The sequence below is a fragment of the Dendronephthya gigantea genome, unplaced genomic scaffold, assembly GCF_004324835.1.
Source record: "Dendronephthya gigantea isolate DGI-Jeju-01 unplaced genomic scaffold, DenGig_1.0 000007F, whole genome shotgun sequence".
NCBI classification, from domain to species: Eukaryota; Metazoa; Cnidaria; class Anthozoa; order Malacalcyonacea; family Nephtheidae; genus Dendronephthya; species Dendronephthya gigantea.
Genome location: NW_021163017.1, coordinates 748,270 through 775,795, shown reverse-complemented (window position 1 = coordinate 775,795; position 27,526 = coordinate 748,270). Strand labels below are relative to the sequence as shown.

General features: G+C 37.6%; 6 protein-coding genes and 1 long non-coding RNA gene across 7 annotated transcripts; 4 read left to right on the top strand and 3 right to left on the bottom strand.

The window, feature by feature from the left end:
- Window positions 1-1,354: 1,354 nt before the first annotated feature.
- On the bottom strand, window positions 1,355-5,537 carry LOC114517308 (CCR4-NOT transcription complex subunit 10-like). Its single transcript, XM_028536988.1, has 11 exons — window positions 5,457-5,537; window positions 4,339-4,620; window positions 4,121-4,219; window positions 3,939-4,002; window positions 3,716-3,777; window positions 3,534-3,605; window positions 3,202-3,282; window positions 2,952-3,035; window positions 2,508-2,760; window positions 1,982-2,184; window positions 1,355-1,524 (listed from the first exon to the last, which is right to left on the bottom strand). Exons 2-11 carry the CDS (start codon window positions 4,609-4,611, stop codon window positions 1,396-1,398), a joined length of 1,320 nt encoding a protein of 439 aa, XP_028392789.1. The 5' UTR covers window positions 4,612-4,620; window positions 5,457-5,537; the 3' UTR covers window positions 1,355-1,395.
- Window positions 5,538-5,958: 421 nt separating this feature from the next.
- On the top strand, window positions 5,959-7,230 carry LOC114517277. The gene is made up of 3 exons (XR_003686367.1): window positions 5,959-6,155; window positions 6,302-6,358; window positions 7,081-7,230. It is a non-coding gene; the product is annotated as an uncharacterized LOC114517277 (long non-coding RNA).
- Window positions 7,231-8,527: 1,297 nt separating this feature from the next.
- On the top strand, window positions 8,528-20,265 carry LOC114516943. Its single transcript, XM_028536565.1, has 4 exons — window positions 8,528-8,600; window positions 9,116-9,331; window positions 19,496-19,633; window positions 20,065-20,265. Exons 2-4 carry the CDS (start codon window positions 9,116-9,118, stop codon window positions 20,194-20,196), a joined length of 486 nt encoding a protein of 161 aa, XP_028392366.1. The 5' UTR covers window positions 8,528-8,600; the 3' UTR covers window positions 20,197-20,265.
- Window positions 17,163-18,978, top strand: LOC114516942 (beta-1,3-galactosyltransferase 1-like). The gene has a single exon (XM_028536564.1). It carries the CDS (start codon window positions 17,237-17,239, stop codon window positions 18,350-18,352), a length of 1,116 nt encoding a protein of 371 aa, XP_028392365.1. The 5' UTR covers window positions 17,163-17,236; the 3' UTR covers window positions 18,353-18,978.
- A 38-nt stretch (window positions 20,266-20,303) lies between the features above and the next one.
- LOC114516944 (chromosome transmission fidelity protein 8 homolog) lies at window positions 20,304-21,409 on the bottom strand. Its single transcript, XM_028536567.1, has 3 exons — window positions 21,253-21,409; window positions 20,890-21,001; window positions 20,304-20,777 (listed from the first exon to the last, which is right to left on the bottom strand). The coding sequence occupies exons 1-3, from the start codon at window positions 21,273-21,275 to the stop codon at window positions 20,568-20,570; spliced, it is 345 nt and encodes a 114-aa protein (XP_028392368.1). The 5' UTR covers window positions 21,276-21,409; the 3' UTR covers window positions 20,304-20,567.
- Window positions 21,410-21,428: 19 nt separating this feature from the next.
- Window positions 21,429-23,734, top strand: LOC114516945 (inositol monophosphatase 1-like). Its single transcript, XM_028536568.1, has 8 exons — window positions 21,429-21,750; window positions 22,023-22,156; window positions 22,264-22,368; window positions 22,445-22,490; window positions 22,582-22,690; window positions 22,885-22,999; window positions 23,174-23,325; window positions 23,396-23,734. The coding sequence occupies exons 1-8, from the start codon at window positions 21,664-21,666 to the stop codon at window positions 23,500-23,502; spliced, it is 855 nt and encodes a 284-aa protein (XP_028392369.1). The 5' UTR covers window positions 21,429-21,663; the 3' UTR covers window positions 23,503-23,734.
- On the bottom strand, window positions 23,320-27,427 carry LOC114516941 (ER degradation-enhancing alpha-mannosidase-like protein 2). The gene is made up of 13 exons (XM_028536563.1): window positions 27,222-27,427; window positions 26,869-26,979; window positions 26,618-26,657; window positions 26,395-26,500; window positions 26,158-26,283; window positions 25,875-26,012; window positions 25,453-25,526; window positions 25,171-25,312; window positions 24,972-25,096; window positions 24,565-24,709; window positions 24,314-24,435; window positions 23,742-24,089; window positions 23,320-23,462 (listed from the first exon to the last, which is right to left on the bottom strand). Exons 1-12 carry the CDS (start codon window positions 27,308-27,310, stop codon window positions 23,760-23,762), a joined length of 1,548 nt encoding a protein of 515 aa, XP_028392364.1. The 5' UTR covers window positions 27,311-27,427; the 3' UTR covers window positions 23,320-23,462; window positions 23,742-23,759.
- Window positions 27,428-27,526: the final 99 nt, after the last annotated feature.

The following is a 27,526-nucleotide window of genomic DNA, read 5'->3' as shown; positions in this document are numbered from 1 at the left end:
TTTTTTGAGACACCCTGTATTCATGTTGTGCAAGATTAATTTCTTTTCAAACATTCTTTTCAACGCTGCATGATACTCAGCCCGGAGACAATTAAATCTGCAGGGGTCGGTTGTATCAAGCCCGTTTAGCTTCAACGGCGGTTAAGTTCAAACAGAAAGCATGTCTATCGTTTTATTCAACAAGCAAACTAAATGCTTTTAACCTAAATACGACGATACTGTTTACAACTACATATTCAGTGCATGATATTCAAGTTGACTCATTCAAGAGAGATGTAAGAGTGTTATTCAATTCTGACTTATCCATCGTTTAAGCTAAACGGACTTGATACAACCGACCCCAGATGTTATTCCTCTTTCTATTGAGGAGCATGCTATGGAGGGTGCGTAAGGAAGATGAGGAATTTTTCTCCGTTTTTAAAAAAATTCGCGTCCACACGAAGCGTATTCGAATCGTTTTTGCCCGTCCACACGTAAACGCTAAAACGAAGGAAATTTAATAGCGCTTGGCGTGGAGCATGCGCATTTCCAAGTAATATGAGCGCTTCCAAACGATCGCAGGGCTCGAATGCCGATAATTTACACGCGCCTAGATAACAACTATGTTAATTTGGCAGAATTTAAAAACAATTCCGCGTATTTGCTTTGGGTTCGCTTTATGCTCGCTCTTTCTTGAATTAAAATGACTAAATCAACAAAATCTTCGTGGTCTAGCTGGTGAGACGTACCTTTATTATATTGCTTCGGGAAGCAACTTCATCATACTGCAACTCTGTGCAGGTTTAGCTAGTAACATGAAGCTGAATGCATGCTATTAGACTTGAAATTATGAAATAGGCCAAAGTAAAACAGCCAAGCAATTTTAGTTCACCATCTTGAAGAGATACAAAACACGCGCTGTTACTGGCCCGTTATAGACTGGATCCGATTATAAACGTTATCGAATTCGAAAACCTCCGTTTTTGTCCATCCACACGTAAACACGAAATGATGCTAGTTTCTTGAGATAGCCTAAAGTTTTATTGGCTCGCTAGTCTTGCGGAGTTAATATTTCGTAGGATAGGCTAATGTATCGCGGAATTCGCGAGGATGGTCACGAAAGTAACCATTTCAACAGATAGGCCGCGAAGGAAAAACTCAACTCTTTACCCTTGCTACTATATTTCTTACTTACTCAGAGATATCAGTAGATAAGTTAGAATTATGGAACTATTTATTGCACAGTACGTCAGAACTATCGTACAGCGCACTCGTTCAGACTTTTCTGAACAGGCCTTTCTATCAACACGACCACCCCCTCCCCTCTCCCCCTCTCCCCTCATCTCTCTCCCTCAGGCCAAAATTTTGCGTACGATTCCTCAAAACAGTAAAGTAAAACCTTTCTTATCAATGTACTCACGTATTCTTGTTGCAATGCTCCTTGGGCGTTTCCAGGACCACTTTTCGGAAGAGTCCGCTACCCACGACTGAATGTACGAGATTGCTTTTTCTGGAATCATCGACTGTTTTCTCTTCAATAATTGACTATATTATATCACACAAAATACTATTTTACTATTTTACAACCCCGAGGCAGAGATGGGGTTTAGGGACGCTAATAACGGAGAGAGGAGGGGGCCAAAGGTGGAATAGGGATGCTAACGAAGAGAGGGAGGGCGGAGGTGATATAGGAGGTCCGGAGGAATTGACCGTTTTGTCAGGAATTGAGAGATAAGACATAATAGCTGTACTGATAATATAAGAAGGGGGACTAATGGGGAGAAAGACAAGAGATGACTTGGGATAGATATGGACAGATAGGGAGGTGGCAGGCGGAGGACAGTTGGGAGAAACGATTGGGGGAAGATGCACAGCAATCCCAATGCAACTAAATCTGTAAACTGATAATCTTAAATAAAGTAAAATAACGTTTTATTAATATATATTTATTTTTAAACAACTAACACCCACATCTAACTGAAAAACTGCTTATTTTTATTACCATGTGGTAAGCCATGATGCAACACTCAGCCAGACGCAGCCATAGTCTTGGATTGGATTGATAGACTTGCACAGACTCAATAAGACAATCAAAAGCAAGCAGAGGCCGGCCATCATGCAACATTTGAACGCCAAGATTGTACAGCAAATGGTAACGACAGTTGAGCGATAATGTACATAGCGGCCTGCCGTTCAGCGGGTTGCCTTGAAAAGGAAGGACAAAAGAGATGTTTGGGATTCTTTTGGTACCATCTGGCAAGATTTAGTGGAAGTGTACTAAGGGGTGTGCAGATTGTACAGAGGGCAGTAAAGATTTCCATGGGGTGTGGAATTCCCAGGGGGTTTGTGTGTGTGCAGATTCACCCGGGGGTGCATTGCCACCAGCACTGCAAATCATGTAAAAATGTGATGGATCTGTTGGGAGTTTTTGGATGCTTTTCTTCGGGTATTTGAAAATATGAAAAACAAAAATCAAGGACTTCTTAACATTAAACCCTGTGAAGGCTGTTGAAGGCTTAGGCACTTACTTTTATCAGCTGAAATTAAAGCAAGAGCTTTCTCGTTCTCTGCAATGGCACGACAGAAATAGAAGGATGCCAGGTTGTACTTTTGCATTTGAAAATGAAGACAGCCCAGATTATTGAAGTACATTGCGGAGATTGATTCCCCAGTTTTTAAAACTTGATTGTCTTTAGAAGCACTGTTCAGGATTTTCACTGCTTTCCTTTCATTATGACGAACATATTCAAAATTGCTTTTGATGAAAAGCCCTTCAGTGTCCTGTAGGAAAATACCATATGAATGTTCAGTAGGCTATTTGGTGAAGGACTAATAGGGCTGGGGGTACATTGCAGAAGGAGCACAGCACTGTTTGATTTAGCTACTAGCATGGGTGAAAAGTTGGGAAAAGGGGGTGAAGTGGGGAAATCCTAAATTTGATAAAGTAAAAGTTGTTACACACTTGTACGTACCATGTTGTTGACATTCATGATGGTTTTGATCTCTTTCTTACAAGCTTTTATAGATTTCTGAAGCAAGTGCACTCTTGCCTTGTACTAAATACAACAAACCATCATACAGTTAGCCTAGCCTGACACCCTGGGTCACGTATATACTCCAGGCAATGGGCAATCTTAGGAAACCAAACAAAACACCTCCCCCCCCCCACTTACCAGTGTGTAGTTTGACTTACAAACTGCACTATCAGGAAAACCAACCTACCTTGTGTAATCTTAGTTTCTGTTCATCATCTGGTTGAGGGATGTCAGTCTCTGGTTTCTTTATCCCATCTTCATTGCCATTCTTAGAAAAATATGTATATAAAATTAGCAAGGAGAAACCATCTCTTAGAAATCTTAGAATTTGTAAATATAGTCAAGGGTGATACAATCCCCTAGAAATCCTTGAAGCAGGTTCAAGAACAACCACAAATTAATTTGTGTTTGAAAACTGGCCATGGGAATAATAGTTAATTAATGATGAATCAAATAGTTGGTTTTACACTTCAAACATATTTAAAAATTATTTCATTATCAGTGTGCCAAACAAGATACCTCTGAAGCTTGTTTTGTCGGGTCATACAGAAGTTTTTCCAGTGAATTTAAAACTGCGGTAGCTTTTTCTGTCTATATAAAAGCAAGAGATCGACATGAGTTGAATTTTTTACATGCTTCAACAGCTTGTGAAGTTTCGTGAAAATTTATATAAAATATCACAACTGAAAATATATGAATACCTGGTATGTGATAAGGTAAACTTCAACAAGAAGAAAACACACATTCTGGGCAAGGTTTTTATCTGAAGAAACAAAGTGTTGTAAGTACATAGGAATGCTTGCAGTAGAAAATTCATAGATGAGACAGTGCTGGGTTAGCTACTTCACAGTCACTAAACACATCCCAAAAATATAGGTTGATGAGCTAGTGTAGCTGGACAAACATATGTGTGCATCAACCTACCTAGAGATTCAACTATTTTGAAAAGTCTTTCTAAGTTTCGCAAAGAATCAACATACTTCTTCACCTAAATACAAAACAAATAATATCACAAAAATACAAAACAAATAATATCACAAACTGCTGTTAATGACAGGTAATGATATTTCTGAAACAAAAGCTGATAGAAAATATTGGACACATACATAAAAACAGTAAACAGCTCTGTTGTAAAGCAAAACTGCTTTTTCCACATCCAAGGCTTCAGAGTTGGCCTCTTGGTCGCTTGAATTTTTGTGGTTCATCTGTAAAAAACATTACCAAAAACACTGATTATGATATATACAGACCCGTGGAACAACAACTAGTATATAAAAGCACTTTCAGCAAAACCTGTTTGAGATATACGTCCAGGTATAGATACCTTCTTTTTAAGGCCATTTAAAGCTTTCAATAAGTCATCAGTTCTTTCACACCCTGATTTGTAAAACTCTGCCACAGCCTTGTTATGCAAAACTTTTGTATCTTTTGGTCGGAGCTCCTCCAGTTTGGACAGACTGCTAAGGCAAGCATCGTAATTAGCTGCTTCAAATTGCTGCAGAGCTTTTTGAGCAAAATCTTGCTCTTGATCCGAGAAATCAGGGGTGCCACTTCCCCTACGCTCTTCACTGGGCTCCTCTTTTCCTTCAGATGCCATGGATAAAACCTACAAAGTATAATTCATTATATATGCTTTGCCAATCTCACACAACCGTACCATGACAAATGCCAGGAATACTGAAATTACAAGGTGGATTTACTTGGAGTCAACCCCCTCTTCACAGCTGGTTCTTATTCTACCTTACAGTATACCTGGCAGCTAGTGGTTTTTCATTGGAAAGTAAAATGATCAGCTACAATCATTTCATCTAAGAATTTGCATTATTCAATGGTGATCATATACATGTAGATAATCAGCACTGGCGTAACTTGGGGGTATCAGGGTGTCAAGTGACAAGGGACCCCAAACTTTAGGGCCCATTGGATATATAAATACCATCATCCAGCCTATTTCTAGTGGAGGAGAGGGAGGCCTCAAATGGTTCGTTGACAGAGGGACCCTATTGGTTGCGTTACACCACTGTAGTAGATACAAAATGAAGTTTGCTCAAAGTATCTACCATCACAAAATTACAACTTACTACAAAATCTGGCTGAAAACTAGACTCAGTTTAAATAGCTAAGAGCAGCTTCATTTGGTGGCTCATGTGATAAAACAATTGGATAGGGATAGCACACATACGTTGCCTATTTGCACATGAACATTCTGCCACCAGTTTATACCTGAACAAAACTGCTGGAAAACTGCTTTTAACTATTTCTAGGTGATTCAGTTTCAGGGTTTAATCAAAATCATAGAGACTTTATATAGGAGAGGTTAAAAGTCGTGGTAAGTACATTCAACAAATGTTCAAACATTGCAATTAACCTCAACTGGATGAGAAAATAAATCTCACCAAAAAAACATATTTAACGTGTTTACAGCTACAAAATAACCCCTACCTTAAAATTTTCAAGCGTATTTTACAACTAAACAAACCAAATATTTCATTTATAAATGTTGTTTTAAAAAACCGCGCGGCAGGGCTCTACACTGGGAGAATGGGTACTACAGCTAAGTTCTCTAAGTAACTTCTGAGTAACTGTTCTCTAAGAAAGCTTCTCTTTTTCGTAGACCTTACAGATTGTGCTAGTAAATATCTAAAAGATTGCTTTAAAATCTACTAAAAAGTTGCTCAAAAGTACATTAAAAAAGCTATTCCTAAGTGGGAGGATGGCAACCATGAGTGCAAACTATTATTCGTGATGATTGAAAATTTTGCCAAATTTGACCCGTCCTGATGGAGGTGGTTCGTCCAATTTTGGAAAGATTTTCAAAACACCACTCGTACTATCAGTCAGGAATTGTACGCATGATTACCTACTGAAATGAAGTATCGTATATTCAAATGAAAGAAAAAAATTAATATTCATTCATGTTGAATAATCATTTGCATGGCATCATCATAATAACTTGATACAGTTCAGCAATGGTACACGTTAACGAGTTTAATTTCGTTTATTTCACCGGCCATTTTGTCTTTTGATGATCGTTGGCACGAAAGCCGAGTTGAGTGCTAGTGTTAGGTTCTACAATGAAAACATCCATATGTTTCGTGTTCCTAAGTGCAATTTTGTTGTCGGGAATAATTTGTGGACAAGGTTAGACTAATACTATCAAGTACAGGTTTATTCAGGCAGATACCGAATATTAAAAGTAATGTAATTTAGTAATAAATTATATGTCAGCCTAAATCCTAAGGCTATAGTGCACTATTGCTATAGTGTACATTTTTGTCCCTTTGCAGGCCATAAGATTGTCGAGCATAGACATGGTCACAGAAATTACACTCATATTTCAAAAGGTTTGCCATTTGACTTGTAGTATGTGAATATTGCCGTGTGTAATGTCAACGAACGTTGATACAGAGACATGTCTTGTACCTAGAATCTATGGTAAACTGTATTCGTTACCAGTAATACCATATAGCAGATTAAGCGGTTTGAACTATGGGATACAAAGCCAAGGTGCCCAAGCTGTGCATCTAGATAAACAAGAGTGAAAATTGCACTTTGGTATAAAGCCATTTTCAATATATTTCGCAGACACAATGTATTTTTTCAGTGATTTTTTCATTCAAACTTCACCCCACTTAAGGCCTGTTTACACTTGCAATTTTTCCTGCGATTTTCTTCCTTTCATAGATGTAAACGAGTGAATTAGTTAGTGATGTTGAAATAAGAGCTCTTATACATGATCATTGAGGTCAATGTACATGATCAGTGGCGTACGGGAGACGATAATTGGGGGGGGGCACATATTCATATATTCATGTTAACAGACCTGTGAAGACAGTAGATTTGAAAGAAATTAATCTTGCACAACATGAATATTTGCATAAATATATGAATATGTACGCCACTGTACATGATAGCTATATTGCTATATACATACATCAGAGCATTCGTAACTAACTACTCGTTCACATCCATCAAAAGAAGAAAATCGCACCGATAAAATCTCAGCAAAAATCGCAAGTGTAAACGGGCCTTAAAGTCATGATTTTGTCCTTGATCTTCCTTCCAGCTCAATATCATCGGATGTGGCGAAACATGTGGACCACGAGTATTTTTGCGATACTCTTCGCCTCGTTCACTGTGTTATTGTTGTTGAAACTCTGTCAGGAGATTGTACGAACCAAAGGGATTATCAATAGGTGTAGTGTACAATAGTTTGTAAAAAAATGAGTTCAAAGTTTATATATTTAACGGTGCTATTATGGTTTAAAGACATAAGAAGTATGTCTTTGTAAATTAAAGCATTCAGTGTAAAACTGTTTAATGATTTATTTTACTTTTTTAATATCTCGTGTTGTTTTTGACATGATTGCACTCCAAAGCTGAGTAAACTTGATACAAGAGGTTCGTGACCGCTAACAGCAAAGGAGTGTTCAGCTGGGAAAAACGTAATGACGTAGAGTTGCAAATTCTTGTTGAAACAATCTTCTCGGTTGCTATAAACACGAGGCTAAACAAAAGACAAGTTCACTTGCTTTGTTAAAAAAAATTGGAACGCACCCTACATTCCTTCTTCTTTTGGCTCGTTCCTGCATGTCCACCCTTGCAAGAGTTTTGGCAATTCTTTCTTAGTCTTTATATCCTAATGCCGGTCAACCACACGAACTAACAAAAATTTTCTCCACTTTCCTCCATTTGTCGGTGAAATGTCAAGGGAAATGGAAAACCGGGGGTGACCATTGACCACGCAAATTTTGACAACACATGCAGGCTAACTGAATATTTTTCATTTTGACGAGTATAAAAAGAAGACCTTAACGAATGATTGTCAACTGGAGAGTTTGATTACTTTATTCCAGAGATGATATTCTTACATATGTATCGGGTTTGAAGTTCACCTTGGCAGTTGATTGATCAGAATATCGATTGGCAGTTGAGAAAAAAACAGTTGTGTAAATATGAAATAAGATAGTTTGAAAAAACAGTTCTCTGTTTACCAACCTGTTTAAACGTAAATCTATTAGATAAGATTTTATGATTTATAAATCATGCATGGGTGTCATAGTTATTGGACAAAGGTATAGTGCTTAGCAAACATAGTGTTGAGATAGCAACTCCATGCATAGACTCAGTTTGCATGGAGAGTAAGCTTTAAAATTGAGTTTATATTGCAAGAGCAGAGTCCAGCATAGTTAGCCGAAAAAGTTTGCCCAATGTTCCGTGGTTTTTGCTCACTGACAGACTTTGGTCGAAGATGGGATGGAATTATTGGTTGGCCTTGGAAAGCTGTGTAAAATCCTGGGCAACAAAATACACATATTTTTATAATGTTTGGATATTTAGGACGTAATAACACAAAGTTTTCCGATATGCATAAAACAAACACCAATTGATAAAAAAAACAATGGGTGCGAATATTACATTTCACACAAAAGAAAATGCGGATATTAAAATGGCCATAAATCGTTTAGTTATATTGCATGGAAATTGATTTGTAATATAAATTAAGATTGTAGGAGAATATAATCATTTATACCTTATTGCGAAGACGTCCAGTTCATACAACTTGCTGATATATTCGAGCGAAAGGTATGAATTCTTATCGTATTTACAGCTCACTTAGGTGCGAACGTGACTCTGAGTTGAATTAATTTCAAACTCATATTAGACTTTAACTCAGTTAACACTTGACAGTTCTGATTCAGTTCAGTTCAGTTCTGATTCAGTTCAGTTCAGTTCACTTCTGATTCAGTTCAGTTCAGTTCAGTTCAATTCAGTTCAGTTTAGTTCAGATTTAGTTCAGTTCAGTTAAGTTCAGATTCAGTTCATTTTAATTCAGATTCAGTTCAATTTCAGCTCAAATTCAGTTCAGATTCAGTTCCTTTCAGATTCAGTTCAGATTCAGTTCAGCCTAGTTGAGATTCAGTTTAGTTCAGATTCAGTTCAGATTCACATTCATTTTAGTTCCGTCCGCACCAGTCCTGGCAGAGCTGACCAAACATACAACTAGTCCTCCCAAAATTGGAAGTTCTAACTAATAAAACCCTAGCTATAGCATGCTAAACTTGGATCATTTTTCTCTACCCACTATATCGACAATACAGATGATTGTCACTCGATGTTGGAGCCTTATATTCTTACTGGTAACATTGTTTGCCTCATGTGTTCACGTGAGCATCGCGAAGAAAATGCGTCAGCGAAAACGGGATTCATGTGTTTACGAACAACACGTAAATCAATGCAGTACCCCAACAGACTATGTACCGTACCGTGATACATTTGCTACAGCTTGTGATGAACACGATGTTTGCTATTTCTGTGTAAGTAACTTATAGAGTTTAGACTATTATAACAATAGTTAATGGTCCCGGGCATAAATCTTTCTTTTGGGACTCAGACCTCATTTTCCCCTCCCATTCACACCTTACCCATTTTCCCCTTTCATTCACATTTCCCCCGTCATCCACACTTTATTCTTTCATTTACATTTTCCCTCATTTGCATTTTCCCTCTCACACTTCACCCCTTCACCCACCGTTTACCCCTCGCCCGCATTTCAACCTTTCATCCGCGCTTTCCCTCTCATCCGCACTTCACCACTATTATCCGCGTTTCCACTCCGCATTTTGTCCCCGGCTCGTCCGTTTCCTATCATCCAAACGGCATTGCCATGATTCACAATTTATATCTCACCCACCTGCTGCCTCAACCCGCATCCGCATTTCATCCCAATCTGTTTTCATTCGACAGCGTGTAAGGCAATTTAAAATAAACATCACCCACCCCCCCCCCCCTTCACCCCAAACACTTCACTCCTTGCTCAACATTTTCCGCCCTAAATCAATCAGTCCCACCACAAGTATGATGTTGAGGTTCTAGTAGTGAACATGCACAATTCAACGAGAACGAACGAGTAGCCTCATTAACGGAGTGACTCAGTTGTGTGCACTCGTTTAAACTCGCGTGGCTACTGGATGAGACCTTAAATATGAATTTTCGACAAGCATTTAGACGAATGTGATAATTTTATTCCGTTCCAAGCCGATTAGCATAAACAATTCACTGACAAGGAACAAATAAAACTTCAAACCCAGACGACTTGTTAACGGAGAAGTTGAACAATTAGCGTGTCAATTACCGTCATATCTACTATATACAGGGTGAGTAAAAAAAACCTGACACCTTTGAAATTCAAATTAGCTGCGAACTTATTGCTGGAATATGACAATTCCCATGTACATCAACAAAAACGATTTGATAAAACTGTTCATTTTAACTCCCAATGGGAACAAACTTTATGTTTCAGGTTAATTAATATAATATGCATGCTTAGTATACCCATGAAATATTTTAGGCAACTTCTGTCACATTACAGCCGCTATGCGGCTAATTTGAATTTCAAAGGTGTCAGTTTTTTTTACTCACCCTGTATTGCAGTATATTTTAAGCATGCACTCTTGAGAGTTGTGTATAGCCTTTTGCTTGCTATGTAATTAAATGCTTTTAAAATATTCAGCAAACAGCTTTGACTTTGCTACGGACAATGCCTCCTTGTCAAGTTGTAAGGTTAGGAAACGAAGAAAGGAGTATAATTTTAAGGCCGCAAGGGCTACCAATTTGTTGAAACTCTCAATTAACAAGGCGGATGATTGCAACAAAGGGTTTATCTCATCGTTTAATACTATGTAGTTTTCTTCCGATATTTCAATACTTGCTCTAATCGCAGGTAAGTATACAGAAAATAAAAACTGAATAAAAACTGTGAACAAGTCATCAAGTGCAAAGCAGTCGCGGTTGCTTCTAAGTCATCCATCTTTGAAAAAAATTGCGTTGCTTTGAAAGCACTTTAACCGTATGAATGTGTATAAAGGGATGAATCCCCAAAGAAAACACAGCATAATCATTTCGACATTATTTTCATTATCCAAGATCTTTGTAACTATGTATTTATAAATGTGCACAAGCAGTTTGGTACAAATGTGTTTTGTTATGATATATTAACATATTAAACACTTATTAACATAACTGCATAGTCGTTCGTTCTCGTTGAATTGTGCATGTTCACTACTACTACTAGTAAGACTTCTTTTCAATTTCGTGGCCAATAAATTATACTCCCAATGACAGTTAGATCACGTAAACAAATAATTTGCATTAATTATGTTAGGGTAAGTAAATTTATTCAGAAAAATTGAATGCTAATTTTAGCTTTATTTCCGATGATATTTGCCCTCCACATGCAACGGTGCTATATTACGGCGTGCGCGCTAGTTTCATTCTTACAATTTCATATGAAGTTGCGTACTTGATTTGCATCCACAGCTAATAATTACAAATGTCACTAATTTTTGAATAAATAGCATAGAGAATTTCCATCAGAAGAGCACGGTACAATAGCAACGGTTTCAAATCGGCATATAAATTATAATCATACTCAGGACGTGCTGCACCCGTGGAGTTGACCACAGGTGAAACAGCATATCAAAGAGTCAATACATATACGTGCATGAACCTTGGAAGAGATGGTAGAAAATGCGAAGTCTCGGCCGAGTCGTACGGTCTGTTCTTAACGAACTTAATGAGACCATGTACTTCAAAATGCAATTAGAGATCACCTCAAAAAGAATTTCTGCGGAAATATGAAAAGAAAATAAATAAAGAGTCGTAATCAAAAGACGTTGCCATAATCCATTCTGACTACGAAAACGTAAACGTGAAAACAAAGTGGATATAAAAGACACACCTTTCATTTTTGACAAGTGTTTTAATTGGGATTAACATACTCAGTTCATTTTCTTGAAGCTTTCTCGTGATGTTAGCCTTCAGACGGCATAAAAGACAATTCACTGCATTGTTTTTTTCTATATTCTCAGTTTATTGCATATTGTCAACTTTTATTAAACGAATGAATTTCAACTCGACCGCAAATGAGCCGTTTAAAATGGTCAACGAATATCACCCGTTTGTTGATTTCAAATTTGTGATACCAGAAATTTCTCCAAAGTTTGATGAGACGTCGAATATATTCATGATGGTGTTAGTCAATTCTGGTGCCAGAGGAGATGAGTTCAGAAAACGTCGCGAGGCCATCCGACAAACCTGGGGAAATCAAAGTAACTGCGAACAACGTAAAGCTTCGCAAGATGAAAGATTAAAACACTTAAGATGGCTGCTCGTATTTGTTGTTGGAAAAGCAGGAACTGGAACGAACGACGATGAATTGAATATGGCTGAAGCTCGACAACACAACGATATGTTGATTGGAAATATCACAGACAACTATATTAACAATATTATCAAGTTTTACATGGGTCAGGTTTGGGCGAGTAGATTTGATGTAAAATACACGATGAAAACAGACGACGATGTTTACGTGCGTATACCACGCGTGTTGGAGTATCTTGTGAATGCGAATTTTCCAAGACCATTCTATGGGGGTCGGATAAACCCCCCTAGTAAGGTAGACCGCAAAATCGATGGGAAATGGGCAATAAGTCATAAGTATTTCGACGAAGCATATTTCCCACGCATGAACTATGGTGGATTCTTTATTTTATCGAGCGACCTTCTCGGTAAATTGACCAACTATGTGTACAAAAGAAAACCGTTTCACGTCGACGACGCATACGTTGGTGTGGCCATGAGAGACTTTAATATCAAACCATCAAAGATCGAGTCGTTTCACTTGGTTCAAAGAGAACCATGGCGTGCTCGTCTTAGGACTTTGAGAAACTGCGAAATTTTAAGTTGGAGTGCACTTGGACATACGATGAGTCCTCGCGATATCAAAGGTTTCCACGAACGGTTCGAGTCTCTTGTATGTACGGATATCCCACTGGATACCGAGTACCATCGCTGCATCACAACTGCCGTTTACCTCTGGTTGAAAACTGGCGTTTTATGGTTGAAAAGCAATATAATGAACTGATGGTGACGGTTGATTTTATGATTGCGGATTAATTGAAAATAAAAAAGTGTGTTTAATTGAAAATAAAAAAATGTGTAACCATAACAGAAGTTGATTTGAACCCGGCGTATGCTGTTCACACACTAGTTATAGCAAAACCCGACATTGCGGTGGCATGTCGAAATTACTGACTATATAAATACGGATATACATGGATGAGTTACACTACACTTAACGATTTAAAATAAACACATATTACTGCATGTTCTACAAGACTGCCGTACGGACGGGAGTCTGTTTTATAAAAGGAAGTAGTTGTCAATCACTCTTTTAAATCACTTAGGGGCAAGTGGGACTTAGGCCCTTAAAGCGCTACTGAGTTCGACCTAATAGCTTAGTTCCAGTACTGGAGATAAAGTGGGTTTATTTGCGCTCAAACAAAACTGGAAATGCAAAAGTCAGGTCAAAGTGATTTATTTGTAGATACTACTTCTCAGGTGTTGCTTTAAAACGCGAAAACCAAGTGGATATAGAACACACACCTTTCATTTTTGACAAGTATTGTATTTGGGATAACATAACTCAGTTCATTTTTTTGAAGCTTTCTCGTGATGTTAGCCTTCGCACGTAATAAAAGACAATTCACTGCATTGTTTTTTTCTATATTCTCAGTTTATTGCATATTGTCGGCTTTTATTAAACGAATGCATTTCAACTCGACCGCAAATGAGCCGTTTAAAATGGTCAACGAGTATCACCCGTTTGTTGATTTCAAATTTGTGATACCGGAAATTTCTCCAAAGTTTGATGAGACGTCGAATATATTCATGATGGTGTTGGTCAATTCTGGTGCCAAAGGAGATGAGTTCAGAAAACGTCGCGAGGCCATCCGACAAACCTGGGGAAATCGGGAAAACTGCGAACAACGTAAAGCTTCGCAAGATGAAAGATTAAAACACTTAAGATGGCAGCTCGTATTTGTTGTTGGAAAAGCAGGAACTGGAACGAACGACGATGAATTGAATATGGCTGAAGCTCGACAACACAACGATATGTTGATTGGAAATATCACAGACAACTACATTAACAATATTATCAAGTTTTACATGGGACAGGTTTGGGCGAGTAGATTTGATGTAAAATACACGATGAAAACAGACGACGATGTTTACGTGCGTATACCACGCGTGTTGGAGTATCTTGTGAATGCGAATTTTCCAAGACCATTCTATGGGGGTCGGATAAACCCCCCTAGTAAGGTAGACCGCAAAATCGATGGGAAATGGGCAATAAGTCATAAGTATTTCGACGAAGCATATTTCCCACGCATGAACTATGGTGGATTCTTTATTTTATCGAGCGACCTTCTCGGTAAATTGACCAACTATGTCTACAAAAGAAAACCGTTTCACGTCGACGACGCATACGTTGGTGTGGCCATGAGAGACTTTAATATCAAACCATCAAAGATCGAGTCGTTTCACTTGGTTCAAAGAGAACCATGGCGTGCTCGTCTTAGGACTTTGAGAAACTGCGAAATTTTAAGTTGGAGTGCACTTGGACATACGATGAGTCCTCGCGATATCAAAGGTTTCCACGAACGGTTCGAGTCTCTTGTGTGTACGGATATCCCACTGGATACCGAGTACCATCGCTGCATTCACAACTAGTGTTTAGTTCTGGTTGAAAACTGGCGTTTTATGGTTGAAAAGCAATATAATGATAACTGATAGTGATAGTTGATTTTATGATTGGGGATTAATTGAAAATAAAAAAAAATGTATAACCATACAGCAGAAGTTGATTTGAACCCGGCGTATGCTGTTTACACACTAGTTATAGCAAAACCCGACATTGAGGTGGCATGTCGAAATTACTGACTATCTGTTGGATGGTAGAATGTCGAAGTAAAAGATTTAGCTAGCCCGGGAAATTAATTTTATGCACACTGAACATCGATTTACATGACATGAGGACGTTTTAACGAATCAGTTCACGTGTATACTGTTACATATACCTTTGATGATTTAGCTATGCAAAAAAAATCTACTGTAATAAAGGTGGTTATATACATTACTATATAAATACGGATATAAACATGGATGAGTTACACTACACTTAACGATTTAAAATAAACACATATTACTGCATGTTCTACAAGACTGCCGTACGGACGGGAGTCTGTTTTATAAAAAGAAGAAGTTGTGAATCACTCTTTTAAATCACTTAGGGCCAAGTAGGACTTAGGCCCTTAAAGTGCTACTGCGACGCGAATTCTGACCTCGTTTTTATTGGCCTAAAAAATTCTTCAGTTATTTAGCACTATATTTGAAGTTTTATAAGTATAGTGCCGCTAGCCTTTCGAACAATCTTCCGTCTGAAGCCAAGCAAGCTGATTCAATATTCGAAATCAAAATGAAAAGTCACAACTTTTGAGTTTTAATTCCGGAAATCGCGAGAAATCTAAAGTTCGACCTAATAGCCTAGTTCCAGTACTGGAGATAAAGTGGGTTTATTTGCGCTCAAACCAAACTGGAAATGCAAAAGTCAGTTCAAAAGTGATTTATTTGTAGCTACTACTTCTCACCAGGTGATCTCGCGCTCATGTTTCAGCCAATCAGCGCCCAGAAATTATGTGAAAGTAGAAATTCATTTTCTTAAAATTTATACGCAAGTTATAAATTTGCGGTTAATAGAGTAATATGTTCTAGAAGGTCCTATATTTCATCCTACATATGGACCATCTCTGGTCTAGCTGTCATAGTTATCGCATGCACTAATTTTAGCCCGGGAAGGTCAAGGCCCCAATAGAACAAGGCAGCCTTTACCAGCCATGTTAATAATTATAAAGTCCAAAATCTGAACGAACTCTGGCATCTTAGCATGTGAACAACGTATGCAAACTTGTGTTACGGCCAATCGAATCTCCCCTGACGGTCTTTCCGTTCATTCCCTTTATTTTATCGAGCGACCTTCTCGGTAAATTGACCAACTATGTGTACAAAAGAAAACAGTTTCACGTCGACGACGCATACGTTGGTGTGGCCATGAGAGACTTTAATATCAAACCATCAAAGATCGAGTCATTTCACTTGGTTCAAAGAGAACCATGGCGTGCTCGTCTTAGGACTTTGAGAAACTGCGAAATTTTAAGTTGGAGTGCGCTTGGACATACGATGAGTCCTCGCGATATCAAAGGTTTCCACAAACGGTTCGAGTCTCTTGTGTGCACGGATATCCCACTGGATACCGAGTACCATCGCTGCATTCACAACTGGTGTTTACCTCTGGTTGAAAACTGGCGTTTTATGGTTGAAAAGGAATATAATGAACTGATAGTGATAGTTGATTTTATATGATTGGGGATTATTTGAAAATAAAAAAATGTGTAACCATAGCAGAAGTTGATTTGAACCCGGCGTTTACACACTAGTTATAGCAAAAACCGACATTGAGATGGCAGGTCGAAATTACTGACTATCTGTTGGATGGTAGAATGTCGAAGTAAAAGATTTAGCTAGCGCGGGAAACTAATTTTCATGCACACTGAACATCGATTTACATGACATGAGGACGTTTTAACGAATAAAACATTACATAAACCTTTGATGATGTAGCTATACAAAAAAATCTACTGTAATAAAGGTGGTTATATACATTACTATATAAATACAGATATACATGGATGAGTTACACTACACTTAACGATTTAAAATAAACACATATTACTGCATGTTCTACAAGACTGCCGTACGGACGGGAGTCTGTTTTATAAACGGAAGAAGTTGTGAATCACTCTTTTAAATCACTTAGGGCCAAGTGGGACTTAGGCCCTTAAAGTGCTACTGCGACGCAATTTCTCACCTCATTTTTATTGGCCTAAAGAATTCTTCAGTTATTTAGCACTATATTTTTTAGCACTATATTTGAAGTTTTATAAGTATAGTGCCGTCAGCCTTTCGAACAATCTTCCGTCTGAAGCCAAGCAAGCTGATTCAATATTCGAAATCCAAATGAAAAGTCACAACTTTTGAGTTTTAATTCCGGAAATCGCGAGAAATCTAAAGTTAGACCTTATAGCTTAGTTCCAGTACTGGAGATAAAGTGGGTTTATTTGCGCTCAAACAAAACTGGAAATGCAAAAGTCAGGTCAAAAGTGTTTATTTGTAGATACTACGTCTCAGGTATTGCTTTAAAACGTGAAAACAAAGTGGATATAGAAGACACACCCTTCATTTTTGACAGGTATTGTAATTGCGATGACATAACTCAGTTCATTCTTTTCCATAGCATATAATTTCTAGCAAGCTTTTTCGTGATGTTAGCCTTGAGACGGCATAAAAGACAATTCACTGCATTGTTTTTTTCTATATGCTCAGTTTATTGCATATTGTCGACTTTTATTAAACGAATGCATTTCAACTCGACCGCAAATGAGCCGTTTAAAATGGTCAACGAGTATCACCCGTTTGTTGATTTCAAATTTGTGATACCGGAAATTTCTCCAAAGTTTGATGAGACGTCGAATATATTCATGATGGTGTTAGTCAATTCTGGTGCCAAAGGAGATGAGTTCAGAAAACGTCGCGAGGCCATCCGACAAACCTGGGGAAATCGGGAAAACTGCGAACAACGTAAAGCTTCGCAAGATGAAAGATTAAAACACTTAAGATGGCTGCTCGTATTTGTTGTTGGAAAAGCAGGAACTGGAACGAACGACGATGAATTGAATATGGCTGAAGCTCGACAATACAACGATATGTTGATTGGAAATATCACAGACAACTACATTAACAATATTATCAAGTTTTACATGGGTCAGGTTTGGGCGAGTAGATTTGATGTAAAATACACGATGAAAACAGACGACGATGTTTACGTGCGTATACCACGCGTGTTGGAGTATCTTGTGAATGCGAAGTTTCCAAGACCATTCTATGGGGGTCGGATAAACCCCCCTAGTAAGGTAGACCGCAAAATCGATGGGAAATGGGCAATAAGTCATAAGTATTTCGACGAAGCATATTTCCCACGCATGAACTATGGTGGATTCTTTATTTTATCGAGCGACCTTCTCGGTAAATTGACCAACTATGTGTACAAAAGAAAACCGTTTCACGTCGACGACGCATACGTTGGTGTGGCCATGAGAGACTTTAATATCAAACCATCAAAGATCGAGTCGTTTCACTTGGTTCAAAGAGAACCATGGCGTGCTCGTCTTAGGACTTTGAGAAACTGCGAAATTTTAAGCTGGAGTGCGCTTGGACATACGATGAGTCCTCGCGATATTAAAATTTTCCACGAACGGTTCGAGTCTCTTGTATGTACGGATATCCCACTGGATACCGAGTACCATCGCTGCATCACAACTGCCGTTTACCTCTGGTTGAAAACTGGCGTTTTATGGTTGAAAAGGAATATAATGAACTGATGGTGACGGTTGATTTTATGATTGCGGATTAATTGAAAATAAAAAAAATGTGTAACCATAGCAGAAGTTGATTTGAACCCGGCGTTTACACACTAGTTATAGCAAAACTATACAAACTATATACATTACTATATAAATACAGATATACATGGATGAGTTACACTATGTACACTTAACGATTTAAAATAAACACATATTACTGCATGTTCTACAAGACTGCCGTACGGACGAGAGTCTGTTTTATAAAAGGAAGTAGTTGTCAATCACTCTTTTAAATCACTTAGGGGAACGCGGGATGAAAACGTCCCGTCTCGAGACGGGAGGCCCTTAAAGTGCTACTGCGACGCAATTTCTGACCTCATTTTTATTGGCCGAAAGAATTCTTCAGTTATTTAGCACTATATTTGAAGTTTTATAAGTATAGTGCCGTCAGCCTTTCGAACAATCTTCCGTCTGAAGCCAAGCAAGCGGATTCAATATTCGAAATCCAAATGAAAAGTCACAACTTTTGAGTTTTAATTCCGGAAATCGCGAGAAATCTAAAGTTCGACCTGATAGCTTAGTTCCAGTACTGGAGATAAAGTGGGTTTATTTGCGCTCAAACAAAACTGGAAATGCAAAAGTCAGGTCAAAAGTGATTTATTTGTAGATACTAATTCCCTGAACGAACCTTTTGAAAGTAATCTTGGAATTAACAAGACTTGCTTGGGAACAGAACTTGTTTATTTTGTGTGCAAAGACCAAACACAGAAATATTTCGTGTTTCCCAAGCGCTAAGAAAGTTATAACTATTTTCATTTGAAGCTTGTTATATTTTCTGCTTCTGAAATGAGAATTCAGCCACCTTCTACAAGCCTCTTTTGCTATGCTACCAGTTGAGTCTACTTCTCAAAGATTCAAGCGTTTTAGTGTGAATAGTCGAATACGCTACGAAAACGGTAGTGTGAACGCGAATCGATCGATGCGTTTTCGGTCTTGCAAAACCGCATACAAACGAAAACGCACTAGTGTAGACAGGCCCTTAGCATTACCTTTATTGAGATTTCCAATGTAAACAGTCATATTTGCGAAATGAATGAAATGGCCTTTGCTATAATTGTTCAACGTTGATTTACGGTACCGTTTAAATCGTTTCTCATTCAGGAGACAAGATATAGCATCACAAGGAATCAATGTGACGCCGAGTTTCGTAGAAAAATGTACGAGATTTGCGATGGAAATAAACGCAAAAGATTTCTCTGGAGCGCACTTGGAAACCTTTTGACCGGAAACGTTTGCAAGGTAGTATATGTTAGGTTAGGGTTAGACTCTGCGTGGGGATGCAGCAGGTGGGGGGAGGGAAGAAGAGAGAGAAGACAGTGGGGTGGTCATAAACCATGGTGCAACTCTGGGGCCAGCATGTGGGATAGCACTGAGACGAAGAGTGGCGACTTTAAAGGTTAAGAAAGTTATGAAAGAAACCATAGGCATAGAATCTTTTACTACCAGTATCTCAAAAACGTGATTTTCCCGAGTTTATATTAACTTCTGAACCAGTCCAACTGACTGCCAAAATGAATAATTTTGTCCAGTTTGTTGTTGGTACCCAATATATATGGGACAGCTGTTGTCATAATGTCATGTTATCCCAAAGAGTCGCTAAGGACCCCAGATATCTCCAGGTCATACAAGATCTTGTGATTAAATATAATGTTTCTTAATTGTTTCTCAAGGCTGCTGCAGATGTTTACTTTGATGCTGTTGATAATTTTGCACATGATCACTATGAAAATCCATCACCCAGTTGGTGTGAGAAATCCTGTGTACAAGCTCGACTGTCAAAGTACTTTAGTATAGTTGTTTAATGTAATGTTTGAGAGAATTGATGAAATATAAAAGGTGAAGCATTACAATTGAAATTGAAAGCTTTTTTTGTATGAATAAAATAGCACAAGTCTTCTAGGCATACAAAGAAAACTGGCGAGGGAGTTCAGGATCATGTTCCTAACATGCAGACTTAAGTAACGAAAAAAATCTAAAAAGTCCGACTCGAAAAAAGTAAAGTAAAGAAAAAAACTTAAGTCTTTCTAACCACATTCGGAGTAATCAACTAAACTAACGAAAATAATCACAGGATCATATGGATAGGTTTGTCTATCAAGGGTGAGCACTTTGAGCGACATCACACAGTGATATATCTATACAAAATTACAAATGTTAACAATGAGTACCTTTATCATTTTTCAATCTTGTTTTTCATAATTATTGGTTTAGGGCGAGTCTTGAATATAATCTTCTTACGAATTAAAGCCTGAACAGTGTACTCCGTTGAGGTCGACTCCAGCTCCTTTTCAATATAAGACTTCTTTAGCACAGCAAATGGTTTTTCAAGTGACACAATCTTGCCACTTAGAAGGTGATGGCCAATAATTAATAATGGCTGACCCTTGAAATTAGGATACAAATATAAAGGCTATCATTTTTTGAAAGAATCCCCAAAGGAAAGATCTTTGAAATAGACGTGTAAAAGTGTACATTTTGTACGTATTTCCACAAACCTTTCCATCAAAATGTAAATCTCCAATAGGTAGTCCATTATATCCCCCAGTTTGATTACTCTCAAGTATACCTTGCAACTCGATTATCATCCAATCCTTCTCGGCAGGATGACTAAAGAAATAATTAAGTGTTTGAAATATTGAATTTCCTGTTATGAAGTCGATATAATGTAGAATTTATCAATTTAATAATGAGTATTGGTATAATGGTATAATAATTAAGTGTTTGAAATATTGAATTTCCTGTTATGAAGTCGATATAATGTAGAATTTATCAATTTAATAACGAGTATTGGTATAATGGTATTCGGTACCAGCAATCAAATTCGTTATTTTCTCATCTTCTACAACAGAAAGACTTACTAGTTTACGAAAATTTGCACCATATTAATAAAACAAAGAGAAAATGCAGAAATTTGAGTCCAACGAAATCCTCACTCCTCGTCAACGAACTCTAATAATTTTTTTTCAATGTTCACTGCTCCTCGCCGGCGGCCATCTTGATTCGATTTTGGCGCGAAATCTGCGGAAATGCGGAAAATAAAGAAACTTAAAAAATTATAATTTCAAGAGAAAATTATTTGCATTCATTTAATCATTTTGACAGAATCAGATCGTAAAATAACTAAAAAAATATTACTCATTTTGAAGTAAAAAGGGAAAGTGGCAAAAATTGAAAGACATTGCCCACTTTGAGCATAAATATATCTCGCTTTAAGTATAAGAAACTCCATTGTATATTAAAAGTCTTTAGTATACAAATTATGTAACAAAATGGCATCGAAAACTAACCCAAATGAAAAACATAATTTGGACTTGTACTACCAAGAGGCGGTGAATATTGCCAAAATAGCAGGAAAGGTTTGTAGTTTTTTGTCTAGTCATGCACATATAACAAAAATTGATGACCTATCTATTATATTAAATATACCATTTCCATTAGACTCTCTCTAATAAATCTTTTGCAAAAAATAAAAAATTGCAAATGAATCTTTTGCAAATAATCAACTCCTTTGTTCATCTTGGTCGCAGTGTGGCTGCAACGAAGATGCGTTAGTGCATAGCCACCCGAATCATTCATTCTTTTGAGACCCATTTGATTTTAAAAGCAACAAATATTAAACATTTTAAAGCTTGTCCGTGAAGCATTTTACTCTGAGAAAAGAATTGATACAAAGGATCACAAAACCGACCTGGTAACTGAAACTGACCAAGAATCAGAGAGGATCATTAAAAAACACTTCAAAGAGAAATTTCCATCACACAGGTATCTCACGAGTCATGGCAATTCCACAAAATATAACTGAAGTGTAAAACTATCTGCTGTTTGTTGAAGTTGAAAATCAAGGTCTAATTCACACAATATTTTTTAAGCTTTATAGGCGAGGAATCAGTTGCTGGAGGAGAGAAATGCAACTTAACTGACAACCCAACATGGATAATTGATCCTATTGATGGAACAACAAATTTTGTTCATAAGTAAGCTGGATTTGCCCATGTATTTTATATAAATAATTAATTTTACAGCCAGTCCTTAAATATGAATTTTTTTCAGGTTTCCATTCAGTGCCATATCAATTGCACTTGCCATTAACAAAGAGGTATAACAACTGTAGAACGTAGCTGCATGGAAGTCATAGTTGAAGCTGGAAGCTCAATGTTGAACAGACTCATCTGCTTGTTTAAATATAGCTTGTAGTTGGTGTCATTTACAACCCAATTCTGGATGAGATGTTCTCAGCAATCACTGGACATGGTGCTACATGTAATGGCAAACCTATTAAGCCGTCAAATGTAACAGGTATATTGGTGATCACGAGGTCACATACAGAGTTGTCCATGATCAATATGAACCATACATTAGCAAACTAGAAATGTTCTTAGAAGTCACTGTGGTCTTGTATATTCTGTTCATATGTATGTCATCACCGGCCATCTTTGAGTGATTGCTGATTCATATTAACAGATATTCAATAGCCTTTGCATGGTTTTTAGAAATCAACCAAGCTTTGCTGATAACAGAAATAGGAGCAAGCAGAGAGCAGAATAGGATAAATGGAATTATGAAAAACTTACAAAAAATAATTACAGAGCCATACATGGCCAGAGGGTGAGTTACACCTTGATATATGCAATAGTTTTCATTCTAAATGAACACTGCAATTGTACAAAGTGATTAAATGTATACAAAATGCATGAATGGCTGATTTCAGGGATAAATGCCGAATCTTGTTCCTATGACTGATTTCAGGGCTAAATGTCAAGTCTTGTTCCTAATATTTAGCATTCGCTCACTGGGTTCGGCCGCATTGAACATGTGTTACGTCGCAGCTGGAAGAGCTGATGCATATTATGAGTTTGGAATCCACTGTTGGGATATTGCAGCTGGTATTGTTATATTAAAGGAAGCTGGTGGGATGTCCTTCGGGGCTACAGGTCAGTTCCTAAGGTTGCAATATGGTACCAAAGTAATGCAGCAATGTAATGCCACTTGGTCTTCTTCTAGGAGAGCCTGTCGACATAATGGCTAGAGAAATTGTTTGTGCTGGCAGCGAGGTTTTGTGCAAGAAGATCTGTAACGCAATAACAAGAGTACCCCACATCAGAGATTGAAGCTTTCATAAATGAATACCTATATGTGCTATCTTTCTGTAAATTGATACCTATATACTATCCAAATGCAAATAAGTGGACCAAAAGATGACAAAAAGAAGGGGGCATTTGATTCTACTTTGAATGAGATAATACGAAACTTGGAAATAAATTAATGAAATCTTATAGACAACCTCTAAAACTTCTTAATATTTTATGAAAAGATTGTTTTAAAAAAAGTCTGGACATTTTATACTCACACTGTCTTCTATGAACTACTAGTCTTCTATGAATGCACCTTCAAAAGAAAACCTTGCATTGAAACCACGTGCCTGGCATGTGAGAGGTTTCAATGTGATTTCTTCCATCAGGTGAACCTTGTTTTGACTATGGCAACATTTTGAAGCACCAATGTCAATGGGGTGTGCCTCCGTGTTGAAAACATACCCATGGGAATGAGTCCTGCAGTTCAGGCTGTGATCTAAAGTCCTTGCATTGCCATGAAGAAAATTGTCTGTATCAAAAAGCAAGAATAGGTACTTGGTTGTTTCTGCCAGGAAAAATGATTCCATCCTGTCTTGAAGTTCATGTGTTATAATATTCTTCACCTGCAAAGGAGAGAAAAATGTTGAGGACTTTATCAGGTTAGCTGGTAAAAAATCTAGGACCTACTATCCACCCAGTACCATACAGTTGTACAGTACCAAATTATTGAATGAATTTGAAGTAGCATTTTCCCAGTTCCCAAGCATGCAAAATGAGCAGTTTAGAACAGAAAGAAATTACTGAAATAGTGTCTTCAGTAGGGCACAACAGACAAAGATCAACTTACAGTGGCATAACCACACTCAGTCCTGCAACTTGTTTCTATAGAGTGTAGAATATCTCTTCCAACCTCCAAGAAGTAGGGATCCTTAGTGGCTTGGTATAAATACATTGTGCTTTCAATGAGTTCTAAAAGTACACACAAGAGACAGGCTTAATATGTAATATATGTTCAGTACAGACCTGGTTGCATTGATTTCTGATAAGAAATATGCAAGCATTTTCACATGAAGCCCCTGGCAAAGGTCTGTAATATACCTGGTCGGAGAGGATAGGACTCTCTATCTTTAATGGGCAGCCCAGCTGTGATTTGATAAAACTCTGGAGTGAAGCCAAATTTCTTCCAAACACTGTGATACCGTTTCAATGTCTTGGAAGCATTGCCGATATCTCCCCGAAGTGTCTGTGAGACGAAGGGATTAAATATTATTTGTAAAACGTTCTTCAGTACTGTAGAACATGCAAGAACCTAACCAGATGCAGTTGGAAAAAACACAACTCTGGTAAGCAGAAGTGAAAACTTGGTCCACACTCCTCTCCCGCACATATCATCCCCACCCCTCTATCCCTAATGTACAAGATATTGTACAGCCTAGACTATGTCATAATTTCCACAGGTAAGGACAAAAAGATGCACTTAACATCACAATATCCATATATATCACCTGTAACCCTGGCCAGTAAGCATCAAGGGAATGGAACGTCGCCATGGAATATTTCCCCTTAAACATGTTCGCCCAGATGTACCAGTCATCAATTTTGTTGTATTTCACAATTTTCCCATACAGCTCTGAAAAATATTCAGGTGGGATTTTCCAGCTATAATTTGCATCAAAGCTATTAAGAGCAGTTGATAAAATATACCTTCAAACATTCCATGCAATCCTGGAGAATCGAACAGTATAGCTCCTTTAAGCAAGTATTCATAGTACGAGTCAACCCCTGGGCCAATCCCGCTGTCCTCCGCCGTCCATTTGGAAGTTTGTACATCCACATGATTTCCAACCTGAATGAAAAAGCTGTTAAATAAGGCAGGTTTGTTTCAACTTTCAAGTCTCCTCAAAGTTATTGTGATGCAAAGGGAGTATTATTCAATTCACTTGTTGGAAACTCAGGCAAGCCATTCTATGTATGTCTGTTGCCTACCAAACCTAGGTCTGACTTTGCCTTCCAAAGTCCATTCAAAGCTTTCAAAGCTGCATCTTCAAATCTCTGATCACCTTCAATAAAAATATTAAAATATTATACTTTATGTATGAGATATGTTCAGTAGTTGTCACTGCAGTATTCAGTGAAGTCCAAAACTGTAAAAAATAAACAAAAATATTGAAACAGAAAAAAATTTCATATCATCTAATGGCACCAATCTCACTGTTAGATATCATGCAAACTAATAAATGATATATGTGAATGAAGCCTTAAAAGGTACCTTAACTCAAACTTAAGGTATATAAGGTGTATTAAAAGTTATGACATGCAAATGTGAACTTCATTAACTCAATGTTCCTGGCATGCCAAACTTCTCTGAGGGCAGGTCAATAAATAGCAAGATATTTTAAGATATCAACCTGTGAGTTTAGTAAGGGTTCCAAATTCCAAGATGAATGTTCCGACACCAGCCGTGCAGGTGACAGGAGTCTCTCCTTCAGGAACACCATATATAAGATTCACAGTACCATAAGGCATGCCAGTTGCTGTATCAAATGCTACATTTGGGTGCAGAAGATTTCTCTTTAAAATGACCGAGCTATGGCAGGAATGTATTTGAGGTATGTTTACATAATGCACATAATGACAAAAACATGCAAAAGGTTATTGATGGTATTTGGAACCATAACCTGTTTTACGAACCTGGTAGCAATCTCTCAGCAACATCGACAGCCAGCTGTAACAGAGGCCCTTCACATGGCCATCTTGCATCCAGTTGAAAACCAGCCCGGACTGACAAAAGGTGCGCTGATAACAGTCCACCTACAACTATTCCAAAGAAAATTAAATAAAGTTCAGACCTTGCAACTGGATTGGAGCAGTTATACAAGTACCAATGGCATAACAGCTTTACCGGAATTTTATAAACTAATTCTCTACCTCGTATGTTAGTTTCAAAAACAGAGACATTTATATCTCGATCAAAGTCCAGTGTATCAACGAGAAGGCCTGCAACTCTGACAAATTCAGTTTCATTTCCCATCACCTGTGGAGAGAGAAGATTTCCTGGAAATAAATCCACTAAGAAAAGGTGTATTGTGTAGTACTAAAGCTTGTCTTATCTCTTATTGCTCATGGAAAAAATAAAAAGAGTCTTTCTTACCAAAAGTGTGTCAAGAGCATCAATCAAAGTCAATGAATAGCTAAATGCAAAATAAGAGTATTTTATTCCAATAAAGCTCACCCACAATTTAAGCATTAGCCTGAACTACACTATATGTATCATGGTATGATTCAGTCTCATATAGGAGGCATTTGGGGCATACCAAAAACATCACATTGTCAAAATATCATATTGTACCAATGTCATTGCAAAGCATGCAAGAAATATAGACACAAACTCAATTCAATTACCTTCCCCAGGTGTCATGTCCTGCGCATGACACAGGTTTAAGCTCATCATATGGGTAACCATACTTCATGTAGCTGTCATAACCATGATAAAACATTGATCGAACTTTCTCTCTGCAATGACAAACCCCACCTGTCAGTCCAATTACAAATTTTTAGGGTGGTATGTGAGCTCACATAAATATAGCACTGTGACAAACTGTTCATTTTTGGCCATTCGGCCTATTCCAAGTACCCAATTAATCCATTTGTGAATGTGTTTTCTTACATACCCAGGCGGATGGGTAGAAAAAACATTTGCTACTCCGTTGCTATTATAATAATCAAAATATAAAGCAAGAAAGCCTGTTACTTACCTAAGGACCAAAATCTCATCGGTTCTCATTGGATTTCCAAACGACTCCAATATAATAACGAAATACAGCAACAATTTTACAGAAGCCATAATGATTATTATAATACAGTTAACCTTGCAAAAGCTTTATGTGGAATGAATTATCCATCAAATACGTAAATTTGAGCATAACATGTGAATCCCCTGATTTCTTGTCCGCCATGTTCTTTTACGCGAACAGAAGAGGGCCTGGGACTCACTGGATCTTTCGGAATCTTTCAGCTTTTGGTTTATTTTTTTATTTTTTATTTTACAAGATTCGCCAAA

Bases quoted from the DNA above. Each gene is read 5' to 3' on its own strand.
- LOC114517308 (XM_028536988.1), bottom strand. From the start codon at position 4,611: ATGGCATCTGAAGGAAAAGAGGAGCCCAGTGAAGAGCGTAGGGGAAGT. The intron at 4,220-4,338 runs GTATCTATACCT...TGTTTTTTACAG, and splicing joins TAAATGGCCTTAAAAAGAAG to ATGAACCACAAAAATTCAAG. The intron at 3,036-3,201 runs GTAGGTTGGTTT...TGTTGTATTTAG, and splicing joins AGAAACTAAGATTACACAAG to TACAAGGCAAGAGTGCACTT.
- LOC114516943 (XM_028536565.1), top strand. From the start codon at position 9,116: ATGATTGTCACTCGATGTTGGAGCCTTATATTCTTACTGGTAACATTG. The intron at 9,332-19,495 runs GTAAGTAACTTA...TTTCTCATTCAG, and splicing joins ACGATGTTTGCTATTTCTGT to GAGACAAGATATAGCATCAC. The intron at 19,634-20,064 runs GTAGTATATGTT...TTGTTTCTCAAG, and splicing joins TGACCGGAAACGTTTGCAAG to GCTGCTGCAGATGTTTACTT.
- LOC114516942 (XM_028536564.1), top strand. From the start codon at position 17,237: ATGTTAGCCTTGAGACGGCATAAAAGACAATTCACTGCATTGTTTTTT.
- LOC114516944 (XM_028536567.1), bottom strand. From the start codon at position 21,275: ATGGTGCAAATTTTCGTAAACTA. The intron at 21,002-21,252 runs GTAAGTCTTTCT...TTATTTCTTTAG, and splicing joins GTGCAAATTTTCGTAAACTA to TCATCCTGCCGAGAAGGATT. The intron at 20,778-20,889 runs GTTTGTGGAAAT...CCTAATTTCAAG, and splicing joins ATTTACATTTTGATGGAAAG to GGTCAGCCATTATTAATTAT.
- LOC114516945 (XM_028536568.1), top strand. From the start codon at position 21,664: ATGGCATCGAAAACTAACCCAAATGAAAAACATAATTTGGACTTGTAC. The intron at 22,369-22,444 runs GTAAGCTGGATT...AATTTTTTTCAG, and splicing joins ACAACAAATTTTGTTCATAA to GTTTCCATTCAGTGCCATAT. The intron at 23,000-23,173 runs GTGAGTTACACC...CCTAATATTTAG, and splicing joins GAGCCATACATGGCCAGAGG to CATTCGCTCACTGGGTTCGG.
- LOC114516941 (XM_028536563.1), bottom strand. From the start codon at position 27,310: ATGGCTTCTGTAAAATTGTTGCTGTATTTCGTTATTATATTGGAGTCG. The intron at 26,501-26,617 runs GTAAGAAAGACT...CTCTCTCCACAG, and splicing joins ATGCTCTTGACACACTTTTG to GTGATGGGAAATGAAACTGA. The intron at 26,013-26,157 runs GTTCGTAAAACA...ACCCAAATGTAG, and splicing joins TGCTGAGAGATTGCTACCAG to CATTTGATACAGCAACTGGC.